This window comes from Rana temporaria, chromosome 1 (assembly GCF_905171775.1).
Source record: "Rana temporaria chromosome 1, aRanTem1.1, whole genome shotgun sequence".
Lineage (NCBI taxonomy): Eukaryota > Metazoa > Chordata > Amphibia > Anura > Ranidae > Rana > Rana temporaria.
The window spans coordinates 562,247,144-562,273,886 of record NC_053489.1 but is presented as its reverse complement, the minus strand read 5'-3'; the positions used below and the strand labels follow the sequence as shown (position 1 = coordinate 562,273,886).

Below are 26,743 nucleotides of genomic sequence, written 5' to 3'. Positions count from 1 at the left end.
TTTTTCTTTCCATGTTGCCGCTGCCATCTGCAGGTGACATAGTACACTGCAGATAGCTGCATTAAATTGTTCCTGGACGCAGTCAGATTTCTTTTTTCTATCCGCACCAAACCCCATGTAATGAAACCGTTGTTAAACGCAGTGTGTGAATGGGGACATAGGAAAGCATTGTCTGAGTTTAGCTGTGGTAGATAACTTGATCTAAATGCAGCTAAAAGCTGAATTCTTTCCGCCCGTGTGAAAGGGGCCTTAACAAGTATCTATTACCCCTCTGATCACTAAACTGAAACATTACAAATAATCTCAAAGGAGATCTGTCTGTATACAGATAACAATGGGAAGGTGGTCTGTGTGTATTCCTGCAAACAAAAGCTGTTCTTCCCAAGGAATTTCCTCATCTCCTCTGTATCTGATCACGTCATACACTGAGCTCTGGGCGGGACCTAGAATTCGAGGTAACTAGGCAACAGTTGCCGAGGCGATGGAGCAAACACACACAGTGAGCACGTGACCGTACATGCTCTGCATTGTCCTGTGTGCCCCGGGGAGCTGTGCATGCTACATGAAGGAAGGTTTGTAAAAATTGTGATGATGGGAGAGCTGAGCACTGCTATGTACTACAAGTCCCAGCAATTCCCTAACAAAACGGGGCTGAGCACTGGCATCTTGTTGTGATTGGAGGCAGGCTGGCTCTTCATTTGGAGGGGGATGGTGGGTGAGGATGGTGTTCGTGGAAGTGAAGTGCCTCCAGACCTGTACTCATGTACCTACCAATGTTTGATAGGTTCCGGCCTACACGCATAGTGCAGCCCATTCATTTTAGTGGAGTACCGCACACACGTCACAAATGCACCAAAGAAGCTCATATATCTCTTTGGGCTTTAAACTTCGTACATTTTTGAACCACACATTTTGACGTGTGCGAAAATGCACATCTGTATGTCACATTTAGGGTGCACTTAACAAACAATGGTATCACAAACACAATGTGCTTTTTTTGTGCCCATTTGTGGAACGCCCTTGGGGCTCATTCGCACCATTTGTGTAGATTAACACAAAGGTGCATGGAAAACCTTTTTCTTCTCTTTGCCTTGTTCACACGACATGAAGGTGCAACGCGCTGCATAAAAACTAAGCATGTTTGCATGTCATTTACAGTCACCCCACTGCGTCACAGCGTACTGCGGTGCATAGACTTGAATGAAGTGTCATTCTGTGCCACTTTAATAAAGTTAAGCAAAACAATTAAACAGTGTGATGTATTATAACAAGCCCATCACACCACCCCTAGGACTCGGTTCACACTTGGCGATTTGGATTCACAATTCTGCCCGTGATCCTGAATCATGTAGCAATCGCTGAAAGGCGCACGTTTGGGTGCCTTTATCTTTCAATGGCACCCAAAAAGTGATGTTGTTGTGCCACGGTTTATTTCTGCTTTGAAAATAAAGGTAGAATCTGATTGGCTGCCCTGCACAATTGCTCTTCTATTTCCCCCCAGTGTATTATTCCATATGAGTAGTAAGCAATACCCCCCCCCCCCCCCCCCCAAGCTATGATATTACCAATTCTAGGGAAATGACAGTCTGATAATAGGTTAGGTCTATCATTTACACTGACAGGTAGACTGTGGGGTGTACACTCATGGAAAAATGAATGCTCAGGGCTAGATTTCCAGCACAGCCTTTTCCAGGGCTCAAGTCCTGCGGGAACGGAGTTCCTGCACTTTTTTCACAGCAGGAACGCAGTTCCCTCTGCAGGACTAGAGCCGCCCGAGCCAATCCTTCACTAAACGGTGATGCCCAGCTCAAGTCACTGTCGGGGGCAGCCGAACCTTAGTAATCCTTTATGTTACTGCCCGCTTCCTGTATATGGATTCATCAGGTAGTGTGCGGTTAATCCGTCACTTCCTCGATGCCGCAATGTCTCCTGGGAACAATGACAAAAGCTCCCAGGAGACATTGCGGCATCGAGGAAGTGACGGAATACCCACACACTACCTGATGAATCCATATACAGGAAGCGGCCAGTAACAAAGGATTACTAAGATACAGTGGATCGGAAAAAAAAAGCAAAACATGCGGTTTAGTAATTATGCATATGAGCGTATCATTTTTCTTTTTTTTTGGTGGGGGGGTGGATCTTGGGTGGGAGTTCCCACACTTTTTTCCCCAGGACTTGACCCCTGGCCATTTCCAACTTTCAGATTGAAGCTGTTGTATACAGTATGGCTGCAGGTTTGGGGAATGGCTATATGACAAGTATGGGTTTTTATGGTAGTATATTAGAAAGAAAAAAAAGCAGATTAGTTTCCTATAGCAGCTAAATGAGTTTCCACTCCACTCTGAAATACAAGGAATCTTCTCTATTAAGGGCAACAGTTCCACTTGTTCTGGGCTTCTGCTTTCCTACAGCAATGAATTAGCTGGCTGTACATGTATTGATTGTCCTCACAGAATGGAGACCCTGAGATCTGAGCCTCTGCCCCGGAGACAAGAAGGCGACATCCTATATGCAGTCTCCCAGTTACCGGGCTTCCCCAAGAAGGAAGAAGGTGAAAAATTTGAATTTGCAGGTAACCGTTAACACATTGCAATTTTTTCTTAATAATTATATTATTATCTATCTCAGTGATATTCAATTAGCGGACCTCCAGCTGTTGCAGAACTACAAGTCCCATGAGGCATAGCAAGACTCTGACAGCCACAAGCATGACACTTAGAGGCAGAGGCATGATGGGACTTGTAGTTTTGCAACATCTGGAGGTCCGCTAATTGCATATCCCTGATGATCCTGTATCTTATGCCCCGTACACACGATCGGAAATTCCGACAGCAAAAGTCTGATGTGAGCTTTTGAATGGAAATTCCGACCGTGTGTATGCTCCATCAGACTTTTGCTGTCGAAATTTGTCAAAAGATTAAGAGATGGTTCTAAAATTTTCCGACGGAAAAAAATCAGGTCGTCTGTAGCAATTGCGACGCGCAAAATTCAGATGCATGCTCGGAAACAATTTGACGCATGCTCGGAAGCATTGAACTTAATTTTTTCGGCTCGTCGTGACGGACGAAGGTTCAGAGAACTTTTGTGTGACCGTGTGTATGCAAGCCAAGCTTGAGCGGAATTCCGTCTGAAAAACCATCCAAGGTTTTTCCGAAGGAAAATCCGATCATGTGTACGCGACATAAGATAAAGCGAAACATACAACTATGTTCAGAAAAATTCTAGATAACCAATGAACCTTTTTTCTATTTAGGTTATAAGGACAGTAAGGGTCCCCGGCATGGTAACCAAAATATGGAATGGGGAAGGGAGGGCTTAGAGAGGTTGTAGCTGGTGCTGGTCTTCCCCGATGCATGTATTATGCAGAATAATAATATGATGAAAAAAATAATACCACAGATCTTATACAAGCTACCTTCATTCCATAATACACTATAAACAGGGCCGTCTTTACCATAGGACAAACAGGGGCAGCTGCCCAGGGCCCTGTCACTGTTGGGGGCCCAAAGCCCCCAACAGTGAAAAAAAAATATTTTTTTTATTTTTTTTTTAGGAGCCTGGAGGCCCCCAGGGCCCCAGATGGCAACCCTCCCTTTTTTTATTTATTTTTAAATAAAAAAATATATTTTTATTTTATTTTTTATTAAAGGGCCAATTTTTTTTTTTTTTTTAGAGTTCTGGAGGTCCCCAGGGGCCCGTAGTTCCCTAGGGCCCCGGATGACAAACTTTTTTTATATATTTCTTTTATTCTATCTATATATATATATATATATATATATATATATATATATATATATATGCTATTATTATTATTAAAGGACCCAAGGTCTAAATACTGCTTCCCTTCCCAGTGTTTTAAAATGTACAGCACCCCTGGCTTCCCTTTAGACGTGCACTTCTCCCTTTCTGCCACTGGGTGGTGCTTGTATATAAAAGTGAATTAGAATGTGATTTTATAACATCCCCAGTTTGCTCTTCCCGAGGCTGACTTCTACATGTCCTGCTCATCAATGTATGTCACTGTTTGCTAATCAATATTGTAAATAGAAATTTTCTGTAGAGTGTGCCCAAAGTCTTTATAATATTTGATGATTCACTGCAAGTCTGGTCAGTGTTTTAAAAAGTTCCTCTATTTTACACATGGCATGGCATAGGGTCACACACCGTCTGTCCATTCTGCACCATGGGACCCCCATGCCATGCCATGTGTAAAATAGAGGAACTCTTTAAATCATAGACCAGACCTGCAGTCCAGGCTGAGTAAGGCCTCAGAGCACACGGCATTACTGTCTGTATTTAACTGCTTGATGGGCTTATTTTGGGCCTGGCTGGTTCACATGTATGTATTTTGGCGGCCCACATTTGCGCAGGCACAGCAGCCCATTCATTTAAAAGGGCCACCATGCATGCGTTTCCTGCAAAGAAAAGCGCATGCCTCATGTAATAGGCTGCGCACACGGCACGCCTATGCCCATCAAGCACTGAAATACAGCACTGTCTGTCCATTCTGCTGTCTGCTGTGACTTATCTGCAGTTCCCGCACTGTCAAACTTGCTGCATTTTTAGACGTTTAGGTCACGCGTTTAAAAACACAGTGCGTTTGTGTGTGCAAGAACTGCAGGTAAGTAGCATGGTGCAAAAGCAGAATGGATTTCAAGGCAACTGTATTTTTAAAATGCTGAATGCACATTTTTTCTGCAGGAAACGAAGGCATGGCAGCCTATTCAAATCAATGGGCTGCTGTGCCTGCACAAATGAGGACCGCCAAAACATACATGTGAACCAGCCAGGCCCAAAATAAGCTGGAGGGGGGCCCAAAAAAATGTTTGCCCAGGGCCCAAACCATATTAAAGACGGCCCTGACTATAATGAATGACTGTATTCATACTGAGTGTCTGGAGAAAACTGCCAATAGAATTTCCTATGCCAATCTGTCAGACAGTTTGTGTGCTGTTGTGTACGTCTATGCTGTAGGGCAGGGATATGCAATTAGTGGACTTCCAGCTGTTGCAAAACTACAAGTCCCATCATGCCTCTGCCTCTGCGTGTCATGCTTGTGGCTGTCAGAGTCTTGCTATGCATCATGGGACTTGTAGTTCTGCAACAGCTGGAGGTCCGCTAATTGCATATCCCTGCTGTAGGGGTAGTTATGGATTAAGCATTACTGGCCATCCTTGTATGTTCCATGTAAAAATAATATGTATGGGTTAATATCATTTTCCGGCTCTTAGGCTATAATCACTCTGAGTTAGTCGAGATTGCAGAACATTACTTAAAAGAGAGAATTCAAGAAGGGGATAAAGAGAAAACTTTCCTTCTTGGTCAACTCTATTTTGAAGAGGTAAGTCATTTTCTTGTGATAGCAATTCTTATCTCGGAATATATAAGGGCACACCATCATTTTAGTAAACTGTATAGGAATAATGTACAGCCTTGCACTGGCTCCAATAGTTACATGTTACCAACAATGTGTAGTGAGGATCACCATGAGATAAATTAGATATGGGTCATGGGATGGGTTGCGGTTTAGTACTGTAGCAGATCAGTTTAGAACAATAGATTGATTTCCTCATATTTAACATATACAATATTTCACAAAAGTGAGTACACCCCACAGATTTTTGTAAATATTTTATATCTTTTCATGTGACAACACTGAAGAAATAACATGGCCAATAATGTCTAAACCGCTGGCAACAAAAGTGAGTACACCCCTAAGTGAAAATTACCAAATTGGGCCCAATTAGCAATTTTCCCTCCCCAGTGTCATGTGACTCGTTGGTGTTACCAGGTCTCAGGTGTGAACGGGGAGCAGGTGTGGTAAATTTGGTCTTATCGCTCTCACTCTCTCATACTGGTCACTGGAAGTTCAACATGGCACCTCATGGCAAAGAACTCTCTTTGCTCTACAATTGTTGCTGTACATAAGGATGGCCTAGGCTATAAGAAGATTGCCAAGACCCTGAAACTGAGCTGCTGTACTAGCATACAGCGGTTCAACAGGACAGGTTCCACTCAGAACAGGCTTTGTCATGATTGACCAAACAAGTTGAGTGCACGTGCTCGGCATCATATCCAGAGGTTGTCTTTGGGAAATAGACATAGGAGTGCTGTCAGCATTGGTGCAGAGGTTGAAGGGGTGGGGGAGTCAGCCTGTCAGTGCTCGGACCATACGCTGCACACCGCATTAAATTGGTCTGCGTCGTCCCACAAGAAAGCCCACAAACAGTTTACTGAAGACAACCAGACTAAGGACATGGATTACTGGAACCATGTCCTGTGGTCTGATGAGACCAAGATAAACTTATTTGGTTCAGATGGTGTCAATTGTGTGTGACAGCAACCAGGTGAGGAGTACAAAGACAAGTGTGTCTTGCCTACAGTCAAGCATGGTGGTGGGAGTGTCATGGTCTGGGGCTGCATGAGTGCTGCCAGCACTGGGGAGCTACAGTTCATTGAGGGAACCATGAATGCCAACATGTACTGTGACATACTAAAGCAGAGCATGATCCCCCTCCCTACAGAGACTGGGCCGCAGGGCAGTATTCCAACATGATAACGACCCCAAACACACTTCCAAGATGACCACTGCCTTGCTAAAGAAGCTGAGGGTAAAGGTGATGGACTGGCCAAGCATGTTTCCAGACCAAAACCCTATTGAGCATCTGTGGGGCATCCTCAAATGGAAGGTGGAGGAGCGCAAGGTCTCTAACATCCTCCAGATCTGTGATATCATCATGGAGTAGTGGAAGAGGACTCCAGTGGCAACCTGTGAAGCTCTGGTAAACTCCATGCCCAAGAGGGTTAAGGCAGTGCTGGAAAATAATGGCGGCCACACAAAATATTGAAATTTTGGGCCCATTTTGGACATTTTTCCTTAGGGGTGTACTCACCTTTGTTGCCAACGTTTAGACATTAATGGCTGTGTGTTGAGTTATTTTGAGGGGACAGCAAATTTACACTGTTATACAAGCTGTACACTCACTACTTTACATTGTAGCAAAGTGGATGAATCTCTCGCTATGGCTATTGTATTCTGACAGGCGATACCCTCAGCTGTCAGAATACACAAAAGGGTGCCTGGATCTAATTGGATGCAGACGCTGTTTCATCCAACAATATTGTGCTTGGCTCCTTTGATTTTTCAATTGAAGATTGTTGGGCAGGGTGGTGTTGTCAGGGCCACCCACTGACCAAGTTTTGTCCGGTTCGTTGGGAGTCGGTTGCAATCACTCAGTGTATGGCCAGCTTTAGGCTAGAGTAATTGGGTTCAGATGTGAGTTTATAGAAAACAGTTTGATGAGGGTCTCGAGCAATAGTGTGCTACTAGGCACGCCATCTTCATTTAAACTGATTTGCATTTGTTCTTCAGGGGTGGTATGAAGACGCACTACTGCAGTTTCATAAAGTCAAAGATGATGACTACCAAGCTTTGTATCAGGCTGGAGTGATGTATTATGATGGTCTAGGAATTCAAGAAGATCAGGTGTGTATTGACTACCCTCACCAGACCCTTTATTCCAACAAAACTTACCATAAGATATGTACACGTGGCGGATCAGTCTGTGGAAACCAGGTTATAAAATGTTAGCTATGCTACTAGGCGCCCTTGTCCCTATGCACCTAGGCAAGGCGTTACTTAATCTAAAACCTGATGGAATCCCAAAATACAAGTTCAAACTTATGACATGTTTTGAAAGACACAAAGCAAACTATTGCAAAAGCCTGGTTGTCCAACTCACGTTTAATGAACATAGTTCTTTTTTTAAAATAAGAAACATGTTATACTTGCCTGCTCTGTGTAATGGTTTTGCACAGAGTGGCCCTGATCCTCCTCTTCTCAGGTCTTTGGTCGGCACTCGTGGCCAAGCCACTTGCTATGGGGGCACTCTTGTATGCTCTTATGGACACACAGAGCACGACTCCGCCCTGTCCCCCCCCTTCTCCCTGGCTGTGATTGACAACAGTGGGAGCCAATGGCCCCTGCTGCTATGTCTGAGCCTATGTGGAAGGAAAGAGCTGCTGCACTTGTGCACATTGATGGATTGGGTGGAGAGGTGAGAGCTGCACTCAGTTTTTTTTTTTTTACCTTAATGCATAAAAAAAAAAACCTTCAGCCTTTTGGAACCGCTTTAAAACTTGACTTTCTAATAAGAAATTTACAGCAAAACATTTACTATAATAATAGAGTAATAATGCGCTAAAATCAACCTTCCAATATTACACAAATTTATACACATTCCATTGGCATAAAAAACAATAGGTGTAAAATGAAAAAGCAGCCGTGAAGGTGCAATATGTGAACAATTAATCACCACCAATTAGGGGGTGTACGTTAGGTGAGCAGTACACTCACTAATTGGTGGTGGTGATTAATTGTTCACATATTGCACCTTCATGGCTGCTTTTTAATTTTACACCTATTGTTTTTATGCCATTGGAATGTGTATAAATTTATGTAATATTGGAAGGTTGATTTTAGCGCATTATTACCCTATTAATATAGCACATGTGGTGATGTCAGTACACTTTTAAAATAGCTGCAGCTTAATTATTTATTCATCTTCTTAATATTTTTGGTTCATATCAGAGCTTAAGTACCCATTTTTCACATCGTTTTAAAAACATTTACTATTACTACGTTTTTAGAAAACCTGGGACCTCGCACTACCCACCAGCAGAGTTTGACTGATGCCTGATAAACCTGTGACTTCCGACTATTATAGTCTAATGTAGCCTTGTTCAACCAGGGTGCTGTGGCACCTTTGTATGCCTTCTTGGATCTCCAGGGGTGCCTTGGTCAAATGCCTACAATGATGCCAAAAATTGGCAACAAGCCAGTGAGTAGATCAAGCCTACCTTTTTGTTACAAAAGGCCACAGGTTTGTACAGACGTCCAAAAGCCATAGACTGCTGCTTGGCACTGTCACCTTGGATGACATGTCAGCAGCTCCAGCAGATGCAAGGCTAAGACCCCTTTCACACTGAGGAGTTTTTAAGGCGGTACATCGCTAAAAATAGCGCTGCTATACCGCCTGAAAAACTCCTGCCCAGCAACCTCAATGTGAAAGCCGGAGGGCTTTCACACTGAGGCGATGCGCTGGCAGGAGAGAAAAAAATCTCCTGCAAGCAGCATCTTTGGAGTGGTGAGAGGAGCGGTATGTATACCGCTCCTTCCCATTTAAAACAATGGGACACCGCGGTAATACCGACCGCAATGCGCCTCTGCAAAGGCGCATTGCGGGCGGTATTAACCCTTTATCGGCCGCTAGCGGGGGTTAATACCGCACCGCTAGCGGCTGAATCCCACGGCAAATCCGACGGTATAGCGGCGCTATACCGCCACCGCGCCTCCCGCCCGAGTGTGAAAGGGGCCTAACACTCAAGTCACACTCCCCTTTGCTCCTTCCCCAGCAGGCTATGTAGGGAGGGGATGGGTTGGAGCAGCTGGGCCAGCACAGAGATTAAATAGACACTCTCTGAACAGAAGAGGGCTTTGAAGTTCAAAGGCAAATTGCAAGTGAATAAAAGATTGCTTATGAAAAGGAAAAAAATGCTGAACATAAGCATTAAATACTTGATGTTGTGCACTTTAAGTTGGTCTTTAATAGTTATAATAATGGTAAAAATAAAATGACAATTCCTTGAATTCTATGCCTGGTAATGCAAGCCTAGGGTGTGCATTTTCTCATCATTAGGTGGTATTATTGTGAAACTAAAACATGGGTTTATTTTGCAGGGGTAAAATTAATTGCACAATGACTTGTCAGTAGTTCGTTATATCATTAAAGCCCTGGTGGTCAACCTGTGCGCCCCACTCCCCCCCCCCCGCAGACAGTAGTCTGTGTTTCCCTTACCAAGGTACTTACTAAGGCTGGTGAAGGAAAATACTCTTTAAACTTCTTGTAGTTAACCGCTTGAATTATTTCTCTTATACTGCCTTTCTTTCGCTTGTGATGTCCTCCTCTTTCCCCTTTCCATGTTTTTTTCTTTCTTTCCGATCTTTTATAAAGAATCTTGCTGAGAGAAATATCAAGTTGGGGCACAAGTTTTTTCTTAGAGGGCTGTAGGGTGTACGGATGTGGAAGTATTTATTTTGTAAAGGGGCTGTAAAAGCAGTGATTTCTAGCAGCCGCTTTCGATCTATGGCTATGTCATATAGTATGTCTCCAGTCTCCAAACAACCTGTATAGCAGTGGTCATCAACCCTGTCCTCAGGACCTCTTACATCTCGAGTAAAGCTGGGTTCACACCACCAACAGATGTTGTTCACAGCAGGGGTCCGGTGCCTGAATCCAGCCCTGAAACTGAGCCAAAGACCCACAGCGTTCCCGTGCAAGCCACTATGGCGATATGTGAACCAGCCCCATAGAGAGAGGGTCACAATCTCCTGTCATGCCAATTGGATGCGGGGAAACTCGTATCCAATTTGCATAGGTGTGAACCGAGCCTTAGGGCAAATGATTCATGTAGCATTTACTTCCTGGAATCCAACTGCCCTTAGCTCAAGCATGCATGAGAGTATGCTTAGCTGAGTCAGAAAACCCATCCTCCTCCTCTCTTGAAGACTCCTGGGACGTATGATATCATTTGCCTAGACAAGAAACCTGGGAGTAACTGCAGAAATGTAAAAAAAAAAAAAAGAAAGAAAAGTTTAAAACAAGTAAATATAATATACATAGAAAATATATATCTATCTACCGTATATACTCGAGTATAAGACGAGGCACCTCATTTTACCAAAAAAAAAACTGGGAAAACTTATTGACTCGAGTATAAGGCTAGATTGGGAAATGGAGCAGCTACTGTAAGTGGAAATTAGAGAACAATGCCCATTTGCAGCCTCAATGTGCCCATCTGCATGCCTCATGTATCGGATCGCTGTGTCCTGCAGTCTTAACTTCAGTTGGCGCCCATCCAGTGTAACAAAGCCCCTCCTCCTCCTCCCCCTCATCGATCCAGTTTCCCAACAGTGAGTCAGTGTTCCGTATATCATGGATGAGGTGGAGGCGGGGCTTTGTTACACCGAACGGCCAACAACTGACTGCATTACTGACTGCGGGGTGACTCAAGTATAAGCCGGGGGGGCTTTTTCAGCACAAAAAAAAAGTGCTGAAAAACTTGGCTTGTATTCAAGTATAAACGGTATTTCCTAATGCTAGCAGCATGATGATTAAAATAATCAATGTTGATTGGGAGAGTTAATTTCCACTTTTACCACATGCCGACAAATTACATACCTGGTATGTCATTTGACTTCAAGTGGTTGTACCGGTAATGTAACATGTTCCCAATGCTGCAGCCACAGCCCGATCCCCCCCCTCCCTGTGACAGCAGTATGAGGAAAAGTTCCCGCTACTAGCCGTCAGTTTTTTAAAATCAGCACGGCTGTGAAGGGCTCCGCCCACACGGCCCTGTCATTCATACACAGAGCTCTGTGTATGAATAAACTACAAGTCCCAACATCCTTTGCGGATGTCGGTTTATAGTTCTCAATGAACTGGTAGTTCAATGATTCTTCCTGTCAGTGTATCTGCTGATTACAATGCCTTACAGAATCCAAAATAAATAAATAAATGCACATTTTTTTTACCTGCAACAAAATATGCTTTTATTTGTTTATTTTTTTAAAGTGAACATCCGCAAACTTTTGTCACATGTGCCCACAGACTGCTACTGCCCACAAGGGGCCAGATTCAGATACAAGATACGACGGCGTATCTCCTGATATGCCGTCGTATCTCTGAATGTGGGAGGTTGTATCTATGCGCCTGATTCAGAGAATCAATTACGCATAGATTTCCCTAAGATCCGACAGGTGTAAGTGTCTTACACCGTCGTATCTTAGGCTGCATTTTCAGGCTGGCCGCTAGGTGGCGCTTCCGTATGTTTACGTGAGGAATATGCCAATTAGGTGGATACGGCGATTCAGAAACGTACGTTCGGCCGGCGCAATTTTTTACGTCGTTTTTACGTTAGACTTTTTTCGGCGTATAGTTACCCCTGCTATATGAGGCGTAGCTAATGTTAAGTATGGCCGTCGTTCCCGCGCCGAGTTTTGAAATTTTACGTTGTTTGCGTAAGTCGTTCGCTAATAGGGCTGTACGTCATTTACGTACACATCGAATCCAATACGTCCTTGCGGCGTACTTTAGAGCAATGCACACTGGGATATTTTACAAACGGCGCAAGTGCCGTTCACAAAAAACGTCAAAAACGCGGGGTCAAGTAAAATTTAAATAAAACACGCCCCCAACATCCCCATTTGAATTAGGTGGGCTTACGCCGCCACACATACGTTACGCCACCGTAACTTGTGCCCAAAGTTACAGCAGCGTAACGTATCGGAGATACGTTATGCAAGCAGATAGATACACGAATCTATCTGAATCCGGCCACAGACTAATAGCACTCCCAAGTATACCAAACTGTAGAAATCAACTGGTCTCCCACAGTACACAGAACAATTATTTTAATAAATATAAACTGCTAAATACCTTTTCTCATCAGCAGTATATAGCAATCTAGTGACTTCTATCAGTGTCTGGTTAAAGCTTGTAGGAGGAGTTGTCATTCTCCTCTGACTGTCCTGTGAGGCTGCAGAACCCCTGATCCTCTGTCTGGACAGTGCTGATTGGTCCTGTGCTGATCACATGCACCTTTAAAAAAATAAAACAAAACAAAAACTCTTAAGCGATACACACCAAACTGAGCATGTGCAGAATGCCTCCTAGGGCTTTGTGCTATTGGTAGATGGATTGAAGATAGTAAAAGAAGGGGAGGATAAGAGAAGACAGGATCAGCCTATCTATGAAGATCCTTTCCTACCCGTGTTGGGTGAATCGCTATATCAGTCACCCATTACAGATAACAGTAACTTGCCAGCTTCTCACCCTTTCCTACTCCACAAAACTAAACAAAAAAGTCTTTGCAGGAAAATAAAAGTATGTCTAAATATAACTGATTATTTTCTCTTGTGCAGAAAAAAGGCATGGAGTACATGAAAATAATTGTCAACTCAAACAGCTTGCAAGCAGAACACCTGAAATATGTAGCGGCATACAATCTGGGACTTGCGTGTTTTGAAGGCTGTGGGATTCGTCACTCCGATGAAGAAGCAGAGAGGTAGTAATTCTTCCTGAAATGATTGGATGTCAGTCAGGCCACACGTGTCATGTCTGCTTCCTTTTACTCTAGGTGGTGGCTTCTGGCAGCTGACAACGGGAATCCTAAAGCCAGTGTGAAGGCTCAGAGTACACTAGGAATGTTTTATTCACGACCTCAAAGCATGAATCTGAAAAAGGTGATTTGGTTTGTATCATATTGAACCTACCGATCGACTTCTGTGCCCCGTTGACTTTTTGACACTCGATCAGCTCCGCCAGCTGTAGCCAGCAGTGCGAATCAGTGTATTCTGACAGCAGGGAAGTCTCCCCACCATTAGAATACAATAGCACAGCGGGAGGATTCCCTATGAATCATCTATGGTGCCTTACTACATAGTGGATAAAGGCATTTTATCAGGTTTGAGATGAAGGAAATATAAAGAGAAGTTATTACTGTAATACACTTTGCCATGCACCAGACTATTCCGTGCACCTTCCCAGGTCTACGGCAACTTTACCGATTTATGGTTTTTACCACGCCATTGGTTATACCCAGGATCTAATCCATTGGTCAAAATATATTTTGTTATATTCCCAAAATTGCTATGGGGAGCACAGTTTTTATACTGTAATAGAATTATAGATATCTATATGCAAGAACTGTAAATGACATTATCCATTAGTGCCAGGTTCTACCATAACAATTTTAATTTCACGATACTGTAGAATCTGACAGGATGTTTAGTATTTTCAATCTCGCAGTCACAACTTGATCTCAGAATGAGTTTCTTAGAACATTGAGCTCCTTGTTCTGTATGAAGGATCTCAAGTCTTTGGTCTGGCTGTCTTATAGTAGTTCTCTGCATATTTTTTTTTTCTGTTCTTAAATTCCCCGGGCTTAAGCATGTCATCATCCATTACGCATGTGGAAACCCTCACAGAAAAAAGAAATTGCATGGCAATATTTATAAACAGAATGCTGCAATCCTGTGATGAACAACCACTTACTATGAAATGACCATAAAATTCAATAGTAATGGGGTCATTTTCTATGCTGCTGCTTCGTAATGTAATACAATGATGAGAAGCATGTGACTACTCCGTCTCTATGGTCATATATTGCTGCACATTGTTACACTGTAGGTTTTGATAAGCCTAGCTGGAAGTTGTCTTTTTTTAAACTATAATTTATTTTCCAAATTTGCTAATTACAGTGGGAATAGAAAATCACCCACACCTTTAAAATACAGTGGAACCTTGGTTTACGAGTAACGCGGTTAACGAGCACTTTTGAAAGACGAGCAACTTTAAAAAAAAAAAAATCTAACTCGGTTTGCGAGTCTTGTCTTGCAAAATGAGCAGAATTCAAGCTAATGGGGTGTGCAATACTGCATTTGGCCAGAGGTGCGGGGGGCGCCGGTGACACTCGGAACGGTTCGGAGCTCGAGCCTTGATGTATGCAGTATTGCATGCCGTAGAAGTCAATGCGGAACAAATTATCTTTGTTTCTATTGACTTCTATGGGGAAACTTGCTTTGATATGCAAATTATTTGGATTACAAGCCTTCTCCTGGAATGGAGATTATGCTCGTAATCCAAGGTTCCATTGTAATCACATTTTGTTGCTTTGCAGCCTAAAATTAAGTTTTTGTTTTAACAAGCTGTAGTTACTAGTGCAACGTATAAAACATCCATATAGATTGTATAAAACCAACATTTCAGGTGAAAAAAAATAATTCAAACACAAAATGACTGAGTTGGAAAAAGGATCACCTCCTTGTGTCAGTATTTTTATTTAATTCCAGCCTTTAGTCTGTTGGGATATGTCTCTACTATCTTTGCACATCTAGAATTTGCAATATTTGGCCTCTCCTCTTCGCAGAACTGCTCAAGTTCAGTTAAATTTGATGGTGACCGTTTGCGAACTGCAGTCTTCAAGTCAATCCACCCAAAAGGGGAAGTTCTGCTTTAAGGACTCATTCCCTGATTTCCATGAACAAGTTCTCCTTCCTCCTCCCTGCAGTCTTCTGGAACAGTGACAGGTCCTAGAAGACTGCATCAACCATTCACAATGCGCAGCGCGACGTGGGCATGTGGCTGTGATGCCACAAGCTGTCACAGCCGGGAACCAAAAACAGCAGGTGGGACCGACTGGGGTGAGCACACCACTGGATCCTGGGACAGAGTTGCTGTTTTTGTTTTTTTAATCAGCAGCTACAGTTTTTGTAGCTGCTGACTTATTTTTTCCCCACAGGTGACTGGAACTCCGCTTTAAGTCTGGGCTCTGACTAAGTCATGCAAGGACATTCGTCTTCTTCTCCTTCAACCACTGTGTGGTCATTTTTGCTGTGTGCTTGTTCTTAAATCCTCTGGGCTTAAGCCTTCTTCCCATTGCCAACTTTCTGGCAGAGGGCAGCAGATTTTCCTCAAGAATTTGATGGTATTTTGCCCCATCCATTTTTTCTTCTATCCTGACAAGTGCTCCAGTCCCTGCTGCAGAGAAACACCCCATAACAGGGTATTACCGCCTCCATGCTTTACTGTAAGAATGGTGTTATTTGGATGATGAGCTGTATTGGATTTCCACCAGAAATATAATTTGGTGTTGAGGCCAAACAATTTAGTCCCATCTGACCAGAACACCTTTTTCCATGTGGCCTCAATCTTCAAGGTGCGTTTAAGGTGGTCAGATGAGACTAAAATTTTTTTTTTTTTTCCTGACATGTTGGTGTTATAAGTAAATACAGCTGGATAAAACGAAAACGTATTTAAAAAGGGGTCGATTATTTTCTATACCCGCTGTAGGTATACCTTTATATCTGTTCTTTACCACAGGTCACACCTACATAATAATTAAATTGTAAATACATTGCTACACTTTACTGTATTAGTCAATTACATTGGCAAACTATCTGCAAGTGTATTTTACAGAGCAGTGACTGTACTTTGACAGCTTCTCCTGCTTTTCAATACATAGAAATGGTTGTTTGTCCTTATGCCAGTAATACGGTAATAGCAATGAGAGGAGAGGGGCTGAACAAAGGCGATACCCTCTAAAAACGTGTTAATGTTTCTAGGGAGTATCCCGTAATATAAAGTCCCCAAATGCTTAAAGGGGTTGTAAAGGTTTGTTTTTTATTTCCTAAACCGGTTCCTTTAAGCTAGTGCATTGTTGATTCACTTACCTTTTCCTTCGATTTCCCTTCTAAATGTTTTTCTCTTCCGTTCATGGACGGACACAGTAGCCTTTGACCTTAGGGTTATATCCGCTTCCTTCCAGGAGAGTTAGGCAGAAACAAAGCACTTTAAGTGTTAACAACACTTTCCTCAGTGCAGCTCCTCCCAGGGGGCGTGGTTCCCCGGGTATAACCCACACCCTGCTCTAGCAGCTCCAGTTTCTTTCTGCCTAACATCAGGACAGGACAGGCACTCTGGAGTCCCTGTACTCTGGAGACTTTTTTGCGATTTTTTTCACTTTTTATTATTTTGTTCCTGCATTTTAAATCCTGTGATTCTTCTATCAACTGCCGACTGGGTGACAGGCTGGGTCTTGACTCTTGTAGTCCCCCCATGTTCGGCCATCGAGCGTGTGCCGGCCCTCAGCTCTGGGTCGCCCACGACAGGCCCCATTGCTCCAGGGGCGGCCGGGGAACTACATGTTCCACACATATGACCGGTCTCTATGGCCTTGTCACAGTGTGTCTGGCCAACAGCCATGCCGTTAGTAGACGTTGGTTCTGTCCGGGATACCTCCAGCCAGTAGTCGCAGGTAGGGTAAGTAGTGGCCCCTTGCCCTGGCAAGGTGGTATGGCTGGTGTTTTTCCCTGGGGAGGTCCACTGAGGGTCTGCCCTGCTTTCCTCTCTCCCTCCTTCCCCTGACTGGGTAGCGGCTGTGAAGGGGGGCCTCCTGGGTTTTCTTTATTACCACCGGGGCCCGTGTGTTGTGGTGGACTGTGTTGTTACTCTGGGGGGTGCTGCTGTGTGGTATGAGGTGTTTGGTGCATCACTGGGGATTTTAAACTGTGCCACGGCCGCCATTTTGCCGTGGTTGCGATTTACATAGCTCGGCTGCCATTTTCCTGTAGCCCGCTGGTGATTTTTACCTCACACGGTGGCCATCTTGGATATCTCTTGGCCTCTTGTGACAGTTTTAGCGATGTGAAACGCCGCAAATCTTCCCTGAGGTGACACACGCAGCACAGCCAGCACATCAGAGCACACCTCAGGTTTTCAGCTCTTTCTGCAGCCGGGTGGGGTGGTGAGTCCCTGGGAGGCCTCTGCTTCTATTTTTGCAGCCAGGAGGTGACCGGTCGGTTGTTCTGTCTTGCAGTACACGGCGGTGGGGCAACATGGAACCTGAACCTGGTGTTTCTGCCCCAGCAATGCCCGAGTTATACTTTAATCCCCCTGCTCCTGCCGCATCTGTTGAGGCAATGTCGGCTGTCCTTGAGGTGTTTTTTGCCAGGTTTGAAGCAGCTAGTGCCCAGATGGGGGGTACAAAGCACCCCCTCCCTGAGCCTGCTTCTGGGGATATCTCTGACACAGACTCATTGCCTGCTGTGGCTCCAGGCTCTGGTTCTGTCATGTCGGATGATGCAGGCTTAACCCACACAGACTGAGGATGACTCTGCCTCAGGGTCAGTAAATGATAGGGAATTTGTTGGAGCTCTTATTTCTGCAGTGCGTGATACTCAAACTTGAGGATTTGGCAGGAGCACCAGATGTGCCAGTCCCTTTTGGGTTTCGCAAACCGCCCAGCATGGCAAAAGTATTTCCCTGTATTCCTTATTTGGAGCATTTTCTATGTAAGGAATGGGACACAGCACAGAAAGTTTTTGCTGTTCCTAAAAACTTTGCGGTCCGTTATCCCTTTGAGGAGGACTTTTTGAAAACGTGGGTCTCTCCTCCGTCAGTGGACCCTGTGTCCAGACTGAGTAAAGCCACCACATTGCCTGTGGAAGGGGCTCCCGCTTTTACGGACCCCACTGATAGGAGAGTGGAGGCTGTGGCCCGCTCTATGTTCACAGTTGTGGGTTCGGCTGTGAGACCGGTTGTGGCCGGGTCTCTGGTGTCGCAGACACTGACTGAACGGGCAAAGTTGTTGCTGCAGAACCTGGAGGAGCAGGATGCTTCTGAGACCTGCAAGGACCTGGCTGAACAATTGGTTCAAGGTCTAAAATTTGTCTGTGAGTCGGCCCTGGATACGCTTCCCTTGCTTTCCAGAGACTGCGCCTATGCGGTGGTACCACGCCGCCTTGTGTGGCTGAAATGCTGGTCTGCGGACCAATCTTCCAAGAAAGCCTTGGTGGATTTGTCCTTTAAGGTTGAGCGGCTTTTTGGGGCGTCCCTGGATGACATCATTAAGGATGCACAGGTGGTAAGAGCACACTGCTCCCACAGTCTGGGAAGGGCAAGAAGCCTCGCTGTAGGCAAGGGCCCTCTTTTACTACCCCTTAGCGTTTTTTTCGTGAGCCCAGTGCAGCAGAAAAAAGTTTGCAAGGTGCTAAAGCGCCCGCTGCAGGGCAGAAGCGCCCCTGGTTCCGCAAGCCTAACAAGCCTGCGGACAAACCTGCTTCCACATGAAGGTCTGCCCCGGATGGGGGGCCGGCTTCGCGAATTCACGGCTCGGTGGAGGTCTCTTCTCTCACACCGTTGGGTTTGCAAAGTAGTTTCTTTGGGGTACAAGATAGAGTTTCTCTCTTGTCCACCAAACAGATTTTTTCCTTCCAAGCTCCAGCTTCCTCCTGTTCGCCGGCAGGCTCTGTCAGGGGCTGTCCAGGATCTTCTGGTCAGGGGAGTGATTGTATCAGTTGCCTCGTTGGAACGGTTTCAGGGGTTTTACTCCAATCTGTTCATAGTACCCAAGAAGGAAGAGGTTCGTCCAATCCTGGACCTCAATTGCTTTGTCAAGGTGCAAAAATTCAGGATGGAGTCGATTCGCTCAGTAATAGCAGCACTCCATCAGGGGGACTTCATGGCATCCTTGGATATCATGGATGCATACCTGCATGTTCCCATATGCACGAGGCATCAGAGATTTCTGCGCTTTGGAGAGGACCACTTTCAATTTGTGGCCCTCCCGTTCGGCCTGGCCTCGGCACCACGGGTTTTTACCAAGGTGCTCGCCCCGATACTGGCCCTGCTGAGGCAGCGAGGGATCGCTATCGTGGGATATCTGGACGACCTTCTCCTGAGAGCTTCCACAGGCTCAGAGTTAGAAGAGGACGTATCTATCACGTGTCAGACTCTACAAGAGTTCGGCTGGCTTCTGAATATCCAGAAGTCAGTATCGGTTCCGTCTCTGCTTCTGGAATACCTAGGGCTAGTCCTGGATTCTGCGGAGGCAAGAGTTTTTCTCCCAGCAGAAAAACTCCAGACACTGCATTCTGCGGTGCAGCAGTTGTTGACCCAGAAGTGGTCGTCTCTTCAATTCTGCATGAGGGTTCTGGGTCTGATGGTGGCCTCTTTCGAGGCAGTTCCTTATGCCCAATTCCACACCAGGGAACTACAGAAGGAGATTCTGTCACGTTGGGACAAGCTCCCGTCTTCTCTGGATTACCAGATTCAGTTGTCAACCAGTTGACTCAATTCAGAGTCAACTGGTCAAGTCTTCCCTGGTGTGGTGGCTGACGTCTCCGGTGCTTCGGACCGGGAAGTCATTTCTGCCATGCCAATGGACAGTGGTCATGACGGATGCCAGCCTCTCCGGCTGGGGGGGGGGCGTTTGGGGCACCCAGTCAGCCCAGGGGCGCTGGACTTAGGAGTCCCGCCTGCCAATCAATGTTCTGGAGCTCCGAGCAATCAAACTGTGCTTTGCCGGGTGGTCCTTGGAGCTGCAGGGCCTCGGTCAGGATCCAGTCCGACAACGCCACGGGCGTGGCGTACGTCAATCATCAGGGAGGCACATGGAGCTCGGCTGCAGCGCTGGAAGTAGCGTACCACCTTCGGTGGGCCGAAAGGTCCGTTCCGGCTCTATCGGCCGTGTAGATTCCGGGTGTTCAGAATTGGCAAGCCGACTACCTGAGTCGCCAAACACTGGACCCAGGAGAATAGTCACTTCACCCGGAAGTGTTTCAGAGTCTGTGCCAAAAGTGGGGCACTCCAGACGTGGACCTCCTAGCGTCCCGTCTCAATCGGAAGATGCCACGGTTCGTGGCCAGGTCAAAAGGAACCGTGGGTGGACGCGTTGGTGGCTCCTTGGCGTCACCATCGCCTGATTTACGCCTTCCCTCCTCTGAAGCTTCTTCCTCGTCTGCTGCGCAGAGTGGAGGATATATATATATATTTTTAAAACCAGTTTTGAACAGTGAAACAAGTTTGTACTCAACGGCACCTAGATGTATTGACTGATGGATCAAACGTGGTCTCTTAATTATTTGTTAATCTTAAGTTTTGTTTCAAGAGTTACACTGTAAATGACAAGAAAGTGTACCAGTTCAGACTGTTAATGAAATTAAGGCATATTCTACAGGACTTGGCTTATGAACAATGACATTTTCATATCTAAAAGAGGCAAGTTCTTTCTAATGTTGTATGACAGCCAGGACTCGTTAGCAGAATGTCATCTGGTCTCTTGCAGGCTTTCTTCTGGCATTCGGAAGCTTGTGGCAATGGCAGTGTGGAGTCACAGGGAGCTCTTGGTGTGATGTATCTGTATGGACAGGGAATACAAAGAAATTTGCAGTTTGCTCTGGAATGTCTGAAGGAAGCAGCTGAGCGTGGAAATGTATACGCACAGGGGCATCTGGTCACATTCTACTATCACAGGAAGCTGTACAGGACGGCGGCTGAGTTAGCTCAAAGGTAACACATCCCATATGGTCAAAGACCTACTGTAAGACTAAGTGATATTAAAGTGGCTGTAAAGGCTTAGTTTAAAAAAAAATAAACATACCATTCTTACCTCCACTGTGCAGCTTGTTTTGCACAGAGTGGCCCCAATCTGGTCTGGGGTCCTAAGGCGGCTGTCTCTGCTCCTCCCCGCAATAGCCAACCCTCTCTGGGAAGCTCTCTTCCGAGGGGGTTACCTTGCGGGCGCGCCGCCGAGTGTATGACTCGGCCCCACCCCCCCAGGGGCTGCATCATTGGATTTGATTGACGGAGCGGGAGCCAATGGCTGCGCCCACAGAAATTCAGGACTCGGGTAAGTAAAACGGGGGCTAGGGGGGACCAGACACTGCAAAGTGTTTTTTCGCCTTGATGCATAGGATGCATTATGGTGAAAAAACACAAGGGTTTACAACCCCATTAAAGGCGTTTTTATTTTAGTTTAATTTTTTTATATATAACAAACCTCTCATACTTACCTGCTTTGTGCAGTGATTTTGCACACAGCAGCCCTGGTCCTCCTCTTCTCAGGTCCCCCCTGCTGGCACGTCTGGCCCCTCCTTTGTGTGTTTATTCACACACGAAGCATTGCTCTGCCCTGCCCCTGCTCTCTCCTCTTTGGCTCACTGATTGTGATTGACAGTAGCTGGAGGCAATGGCTCCAGCTGCTGTCCCTGCCAATGAGCAAGAATAGACCCAGGAGAGTTCCTGCTCTCGATCAAAATAAGGCTCAAGTATTAGAAGCCTTTACACGTGAGCGCCGCTCTGAAATGAGGTATATTCAATTTTTTTTTTTATTATGTCACACACACAGGGGGACACATGATTAGGAGATAGAGAGAATGGTATGATAATTTCAGAGTGGCTTAACAACCAATTTAAATATACCATTGAAAGTTTTCAAGAAGCACAAAAAAAATACCTGATCCTGCCAGACATTCAGAGCTCACCTGTGCACAGGTTCTATGTTATCTCACAGAGTCTAATTAGCCCTCCCAATTCTTATCTTGGGATTACAGAACAATTAGTAGTTTGATTTTGGAGAATTGACTAGGGGTAAGATTTGGGTAGTTTAGCAAAACCCAACTAGGCAGGGTGGAGAGAGTCCTCTGTGTGCCGTCAGTCCACGACAGGATTTAGAAGCCGAGCGCAATTATAGCAGATCATCAGGCAATTTTTTTGTACTTGCAGGGTGTTTACAAACATAAACCATGGGGAAAGTGCTTGTATTACAGAGATGTGCTGCATATTTTTGTTGTACTTTGCCCCGACATAAGCTTTATAAAATGCTCAGTATACAAGTTACAGTAATACGAGTTTGTTACCCATCCAAACCTATGCAACTCCACAAAGTGCTCTGTTCTTTTATAGTATTGCTCATTATGACAACATTGACTTGTTGGCAAAGGCTACAGATTGCCTTCCTACATATACCGCCAGAGGAATTGCCATAGCCAACTTCTATCTGGCCAGATGCCTCCATCTTGGTTTAGGCCTAAACCCGGACATCGCAGCTGCTAAAAAATGTTATTCTAAGGTACATTTTTCATGTTTATTATGTTGTAGAAATAGTATCACTTGTATGATTAGGTAACATTTAGCAAAGAATATACTATACAGTAAATAGATTATCCATTCATACACCCAATATTTATACACAAGGATGCCATTTGTAGAGAATCAAGTATATTGTGCAGGTATGACGGTCACATCTGAACACATTCAGAATAACAGAGCCCATGGCTCAGGGTTTTTTTTTTTTTCCATAAGAAAATAAAAAATGGCTGCACACTGCAGACTTGATCCAAATAAAAGTCCTGTATCTCTCCAAGATGGGACGAAGAGCACAGGGACTTGACAAATGGTGAACAACTTGTCAACTCCCTGTGCTGTATCTTGGAGAAATAAAATACTTTTTGGATCAAGTCAGCAGTGTGCGGACACTTTCGCTTTTCTTTGGCATACATGGTGGGTATCCAGGGCCAGTACCTGCCTGGGGCTTGAGTATAAACACCAGAGCACTATATAGTTTTTTTTTTTTTTTAACATTAGATTGGGCCTAATTACGGGAAGCAGAATCGGGTGTTTTGGTTAAAATCAAAGCAGTACTTACCTTTTTTGAGATAGATGTTCTCCCGCCGCTTCCGGGTATGGTCTTCGGGACTGGGCGATCCTACTTGATTGACAGCCTTCCGACCGTCGCATACAGCGCGTCACCAGTTTCCGAAAGTAGCCGAACGTCGGTGCGCAGGCGCCGCATAGCGCCGCACCGACGTTCGGCAACTCATGACGCGATGTATGCGACCGTCGGAAGGCTATCAATCAAATAGGAACGCCCAGTCCCGAAGACCATACCCGCAAGCGGCGGGAGAACATCTATCTCAAAAACGGTAAGTACTGCATTGATTTTAACCAAAACACCCGATTCTGCTTCCCGTAATTAGGCCCAATCTAATGTTAAAATTTTTTTTTCGGGTGAACTCCTGCTTTAACCACTTCCATACCAGGTACTTACGCAGCTTCCCGCCCAAGCCAATTTTCAGCTTTCAGCACTGTCGCACTTTGAATGGCAATTGCGCGGTCATGCTACACTGTACCCAAACAAAATTGGCGTCCTTTTTTCCCCACAAATAGAGCTTTCTTTTGGTGGTATTTGATCACCTCTGCGATTTTTTTTTTTTGCGCAACAACTAAAAAAAGGCTGAAAATTTGGAAAAAAAATTACGTTTTTATTTTTTTCTGTTAATTTTTTTGTAAATAAGTTTTCTCTTTCAATTACGGGCACTGATATGGCGGCACTAATGGGCACCGATGAGATGGCACTGATGGACATCGATGAGGTAGTACTGACGGGCACAGATGAGGTGGCACTGATTGGCGGCGCTGGTATGCGACACTGATGGGCACACATAGGCGGCACTGATGGGCACACATAGGCGGCACTGATGGGCACACGTAGGCGGCACTGATGGGCACACGTAGGCGGCACTGATGGGCACACATAGGCGGCACTGATGGGCACTCATGGGCGGCACTGGGCACTCATAGGCGGCACAGATGGGCACTCATGGGCGGCACAGATGGGCACTCATGGGCGGCACAGATGGGCACTCATGGGCGGCACAGATGGGCACTTATGGGTGGCACAGATGGGCACTGCTAGGTGGGCACTGGGCATGGATGGGCACTGTGGGGTGGCACTGATGGACACTGGGGTGGCGCTGATGGACACTGGGGTGGCGCTGATGGACACTGGGGTGGCAGCACTGATTGTTGCCAGTCAGTGCCCATTTGTGGGCACTGACTGGCATCTTTTTTCTTTATGGTTTTTTTTTTTTTTTTGCTTTTTTTTTTTTTTTTCCCACCCTGGTGCTCCAGGGTGGGCATCCCTGGTGGTCCAGTGTGGCGATCCGAGGGGGGGCTGCGCTGATAAACAATCAGCGCTAACCCCCCCTGTCAGGAGAGCCGCAGATCGGCTATCCTCTACTTGCGTCTGTCAGACGCGAGTGAGGAAGAGCCATCGGCGGCTCTTCCTGTTTACATCGTGATCAGCCGTGGTTGGACACGGCTGATCACGTGGTAAAGAGTCTCCGCCGGAGGCTCTTTACCGAGATCGGAGATGCAGGGTGTCAGACTGACACCCCGCATCACCGATCGCCGCGAAGCGCGCCCCCACGGGCGCGCGCGGCATGAAATCCTGCAGGACGTTCTAGAACGTCCTGTCAGGATTTCATAACCACTTCCCGGACGTAAATCGGCCATAGGCCGGGCGGGAAGTGGTTAAAGTGACACAGTGCAGAATCGCAAAAAGTCCTCTGGTCTTTGGCCAGCCAAATGGTCCGGGGCTTAAAGGGTCACTAAAGGATTTTTTTTTTTAGCTAAATAGCTTTCTTTACCTTACTGCAGTCCTGGTTTCATGACCGCATTGTTCGTTTTTGCTTTGATGTTGCTGTAATTCTTTTCTGTTCTGGACACTTCCTGGTTGTCCGTTTCCTGATAACCACAGTACTGGGAGATTTCTCTCTGTGGTCACTAATCAAGGAGGTGTGATTACTGTGTGTCAAACTCCTCAGCACCAATCAGTTTCGTTTTACAATCCATCACTGCCCTCTATTGGCTCTCTGGCTCTGTACATCAGAGAACCAGGAAACAACAGCAAAAACTAAACTAAACTGCAGGCACATTATATGATTGGTTTTTATCTATTTTTAATCATTTTTAAAAGGAATCAGTTAACTATTATGTCTCTATACCCTGTAAACAGTCATTTCAGCCAAAAAAATGTTTTACTTTAGTGACCCTTTAAGTGGTTAAAGTGGAGTTCCACCCATAAATATAACATTACATCAGTAGTTTTTAAAAAATGTCATTAGTCCTTTAAGAATTTTTTTTTTTTTTAGATGCCTTCAAAGTGTTGTTGCTAGGCAGAATAGTTAATCTTCCCTCTTCCTGCACCTAGGTGCTTAAGCATCCTAACCTACACCGCACAGACTCCTGGGAATGTAGTGGGTGTAACTTTCCAGGAGTCTGTGCACTCCCCAGTCTCGAAGAATCATGTGACTTGGACAGTACAGGTGCTGAAACCTGATCTGAAACCTATTACACTGCTTGTGCAGCACTGAGCATGTGCGAGATCTGCAAGGCTGAAATCCAGGAAGTCATACAGTCTGGCTTCATGATGCCCACACTTAAGATGGCCCCAGTCAATTTCTATTTTATAAAGTGTCTAAATGCTGTAACAACCTAACAAAACGGACCTTAATTTACAGACTAACTTTACTAGAATACATTAAGCTTGTGTATTACAGGGGTATTTATATTTAAAAAGTGAAATTGTGGCCGGAACTCCGCTTTAACATATCCAAATCTGAAAAAAAGCGAATTTTTGCCATAGGCTTTACTTTCAGCATACTGATAGGATGTATGAAGATATAACAGCATTATCCACAATCTCACTTTGCTATGTGTTATTGGGTTTCCAGGCATACCTACTGGACGCAGATGTGACTGCTGATCTGCAGTGTGAAGTCATTTCTGGAAAGATCTGAAGCCGCTTCTCCGGTATCACATCACATTGATGTGTCTGGTTTTATACCATTTCCAATAAATTCTCAGTAACAATTCTTCCCACATTGTATATAATTTGCATTAGTCTCACAGTAAAGTCTAAACACAAAATATGATCATTATGAAGATTTTATTCTGTGGCAATCTCCTTTTTTTTTACTACACAAGGAAGCGTCCACACACAGATATTTCAGTGGATACCTGGGGTTGAATAATACTTTGTTTATTTTTTTTCTTTGGGACTTCTAGGAGGGAGCGCTTTATTTTTTATCTCTATTCAGGAACTCTGTGAATAAATATTCTGCTGACCATGTATTCTGGAATAAGAATACATTTGTAAAGGAATCCAGTGTAGAGATAGACCTTCCCATAGTGTCTGCTGCTAGTGGGCAGAAGTAATGTGTACAAGTAATAGCAGTTGTTAGCTTAACCAATTGCTTACTGGGCACATAAACCCCCTTCGTTCCCAGGCGAAATTTCAGCTTCCGGCACTGCGTCGCTTTAACTGACTTTTGTGCGGTCGTGCGACGTGGCTCCCAAACAAAATTGGCGTCCTTTTTTTCCCCCACAAATAGAGATTTCTTTTGGTGGTATTTGATCACCTCTGCGGTTTTTATTTTTTGCGCTATAAACAAAAAAAGAGCGACAATTTAAAAAAATAATATATTTTTTTTACTTGTTGCTATAATAAATATCCCAATTTTTTTTTTAAAAAAAGTTTGTTTTCTCAGTTAAGGCCG

The 26,743-nt window shown here is 44.9% G+C and overlaps 1 protein-coding gene across 2 annotated transcripts; it reads left to right on the top strand.

Moving 5' to 3' along the window:
- Positions 1–468: 468 nt before the first annotated feature.
- Positions 469–26,119, top strand: LOC120921701 (LRP2 binding protein). Of its 2 annotated transcripts, none has more exons than XM_040334244.1 (9): positions 469–572; positions 2,457–2,575; positions 5,235–5,344; positions 7,376–7,489; positions 12,986–13,128; positions 13,201–13,306; positions 20,689–20,912; positions 22,308–22,473; positions 25,919–26,119. In XM_040334244.1, the coding sequence occupies exons 1-9, from the start codon at positions 556–558 to the stop codon at positions 25,982–25,984; spliced, it is 1,065 nt and encodes a 354-aa protein (XP_040190178.1). In that variant the 5' UTR covers positions 469–555; the 3' UTR covers positions 25,985–26,119. The 2 variants fall into 2 exon arrangements, with proteins under 2 accessions (XP_040190178.1, XP_040190184.1); XM_040334250.1 differs by having other exon boundaries at positions 472–572; positions 2,374–2,575.
- Positions 26,120–26,743: the final 624 nt, after the last annotated feature.

Coding starts and splice junctions, on each gene's coding strand:
- LOC120921701 (XM_040334244.1), top strand. Junction 5,345..7,375: donor GTCAACTCTATTTTGAAGAG/GTAAGTCATTTT, acceptor TTTGTTCTTCAG/GGGTGGTATGAAGACGCACT. Junction 7,490..12,985: donor TAGGAATTCAAGAAGATCAG/GTGTGTATTGAC, acceptor TCTCTTGTGCAG/AAAAAAGGCATGGAGTACAT.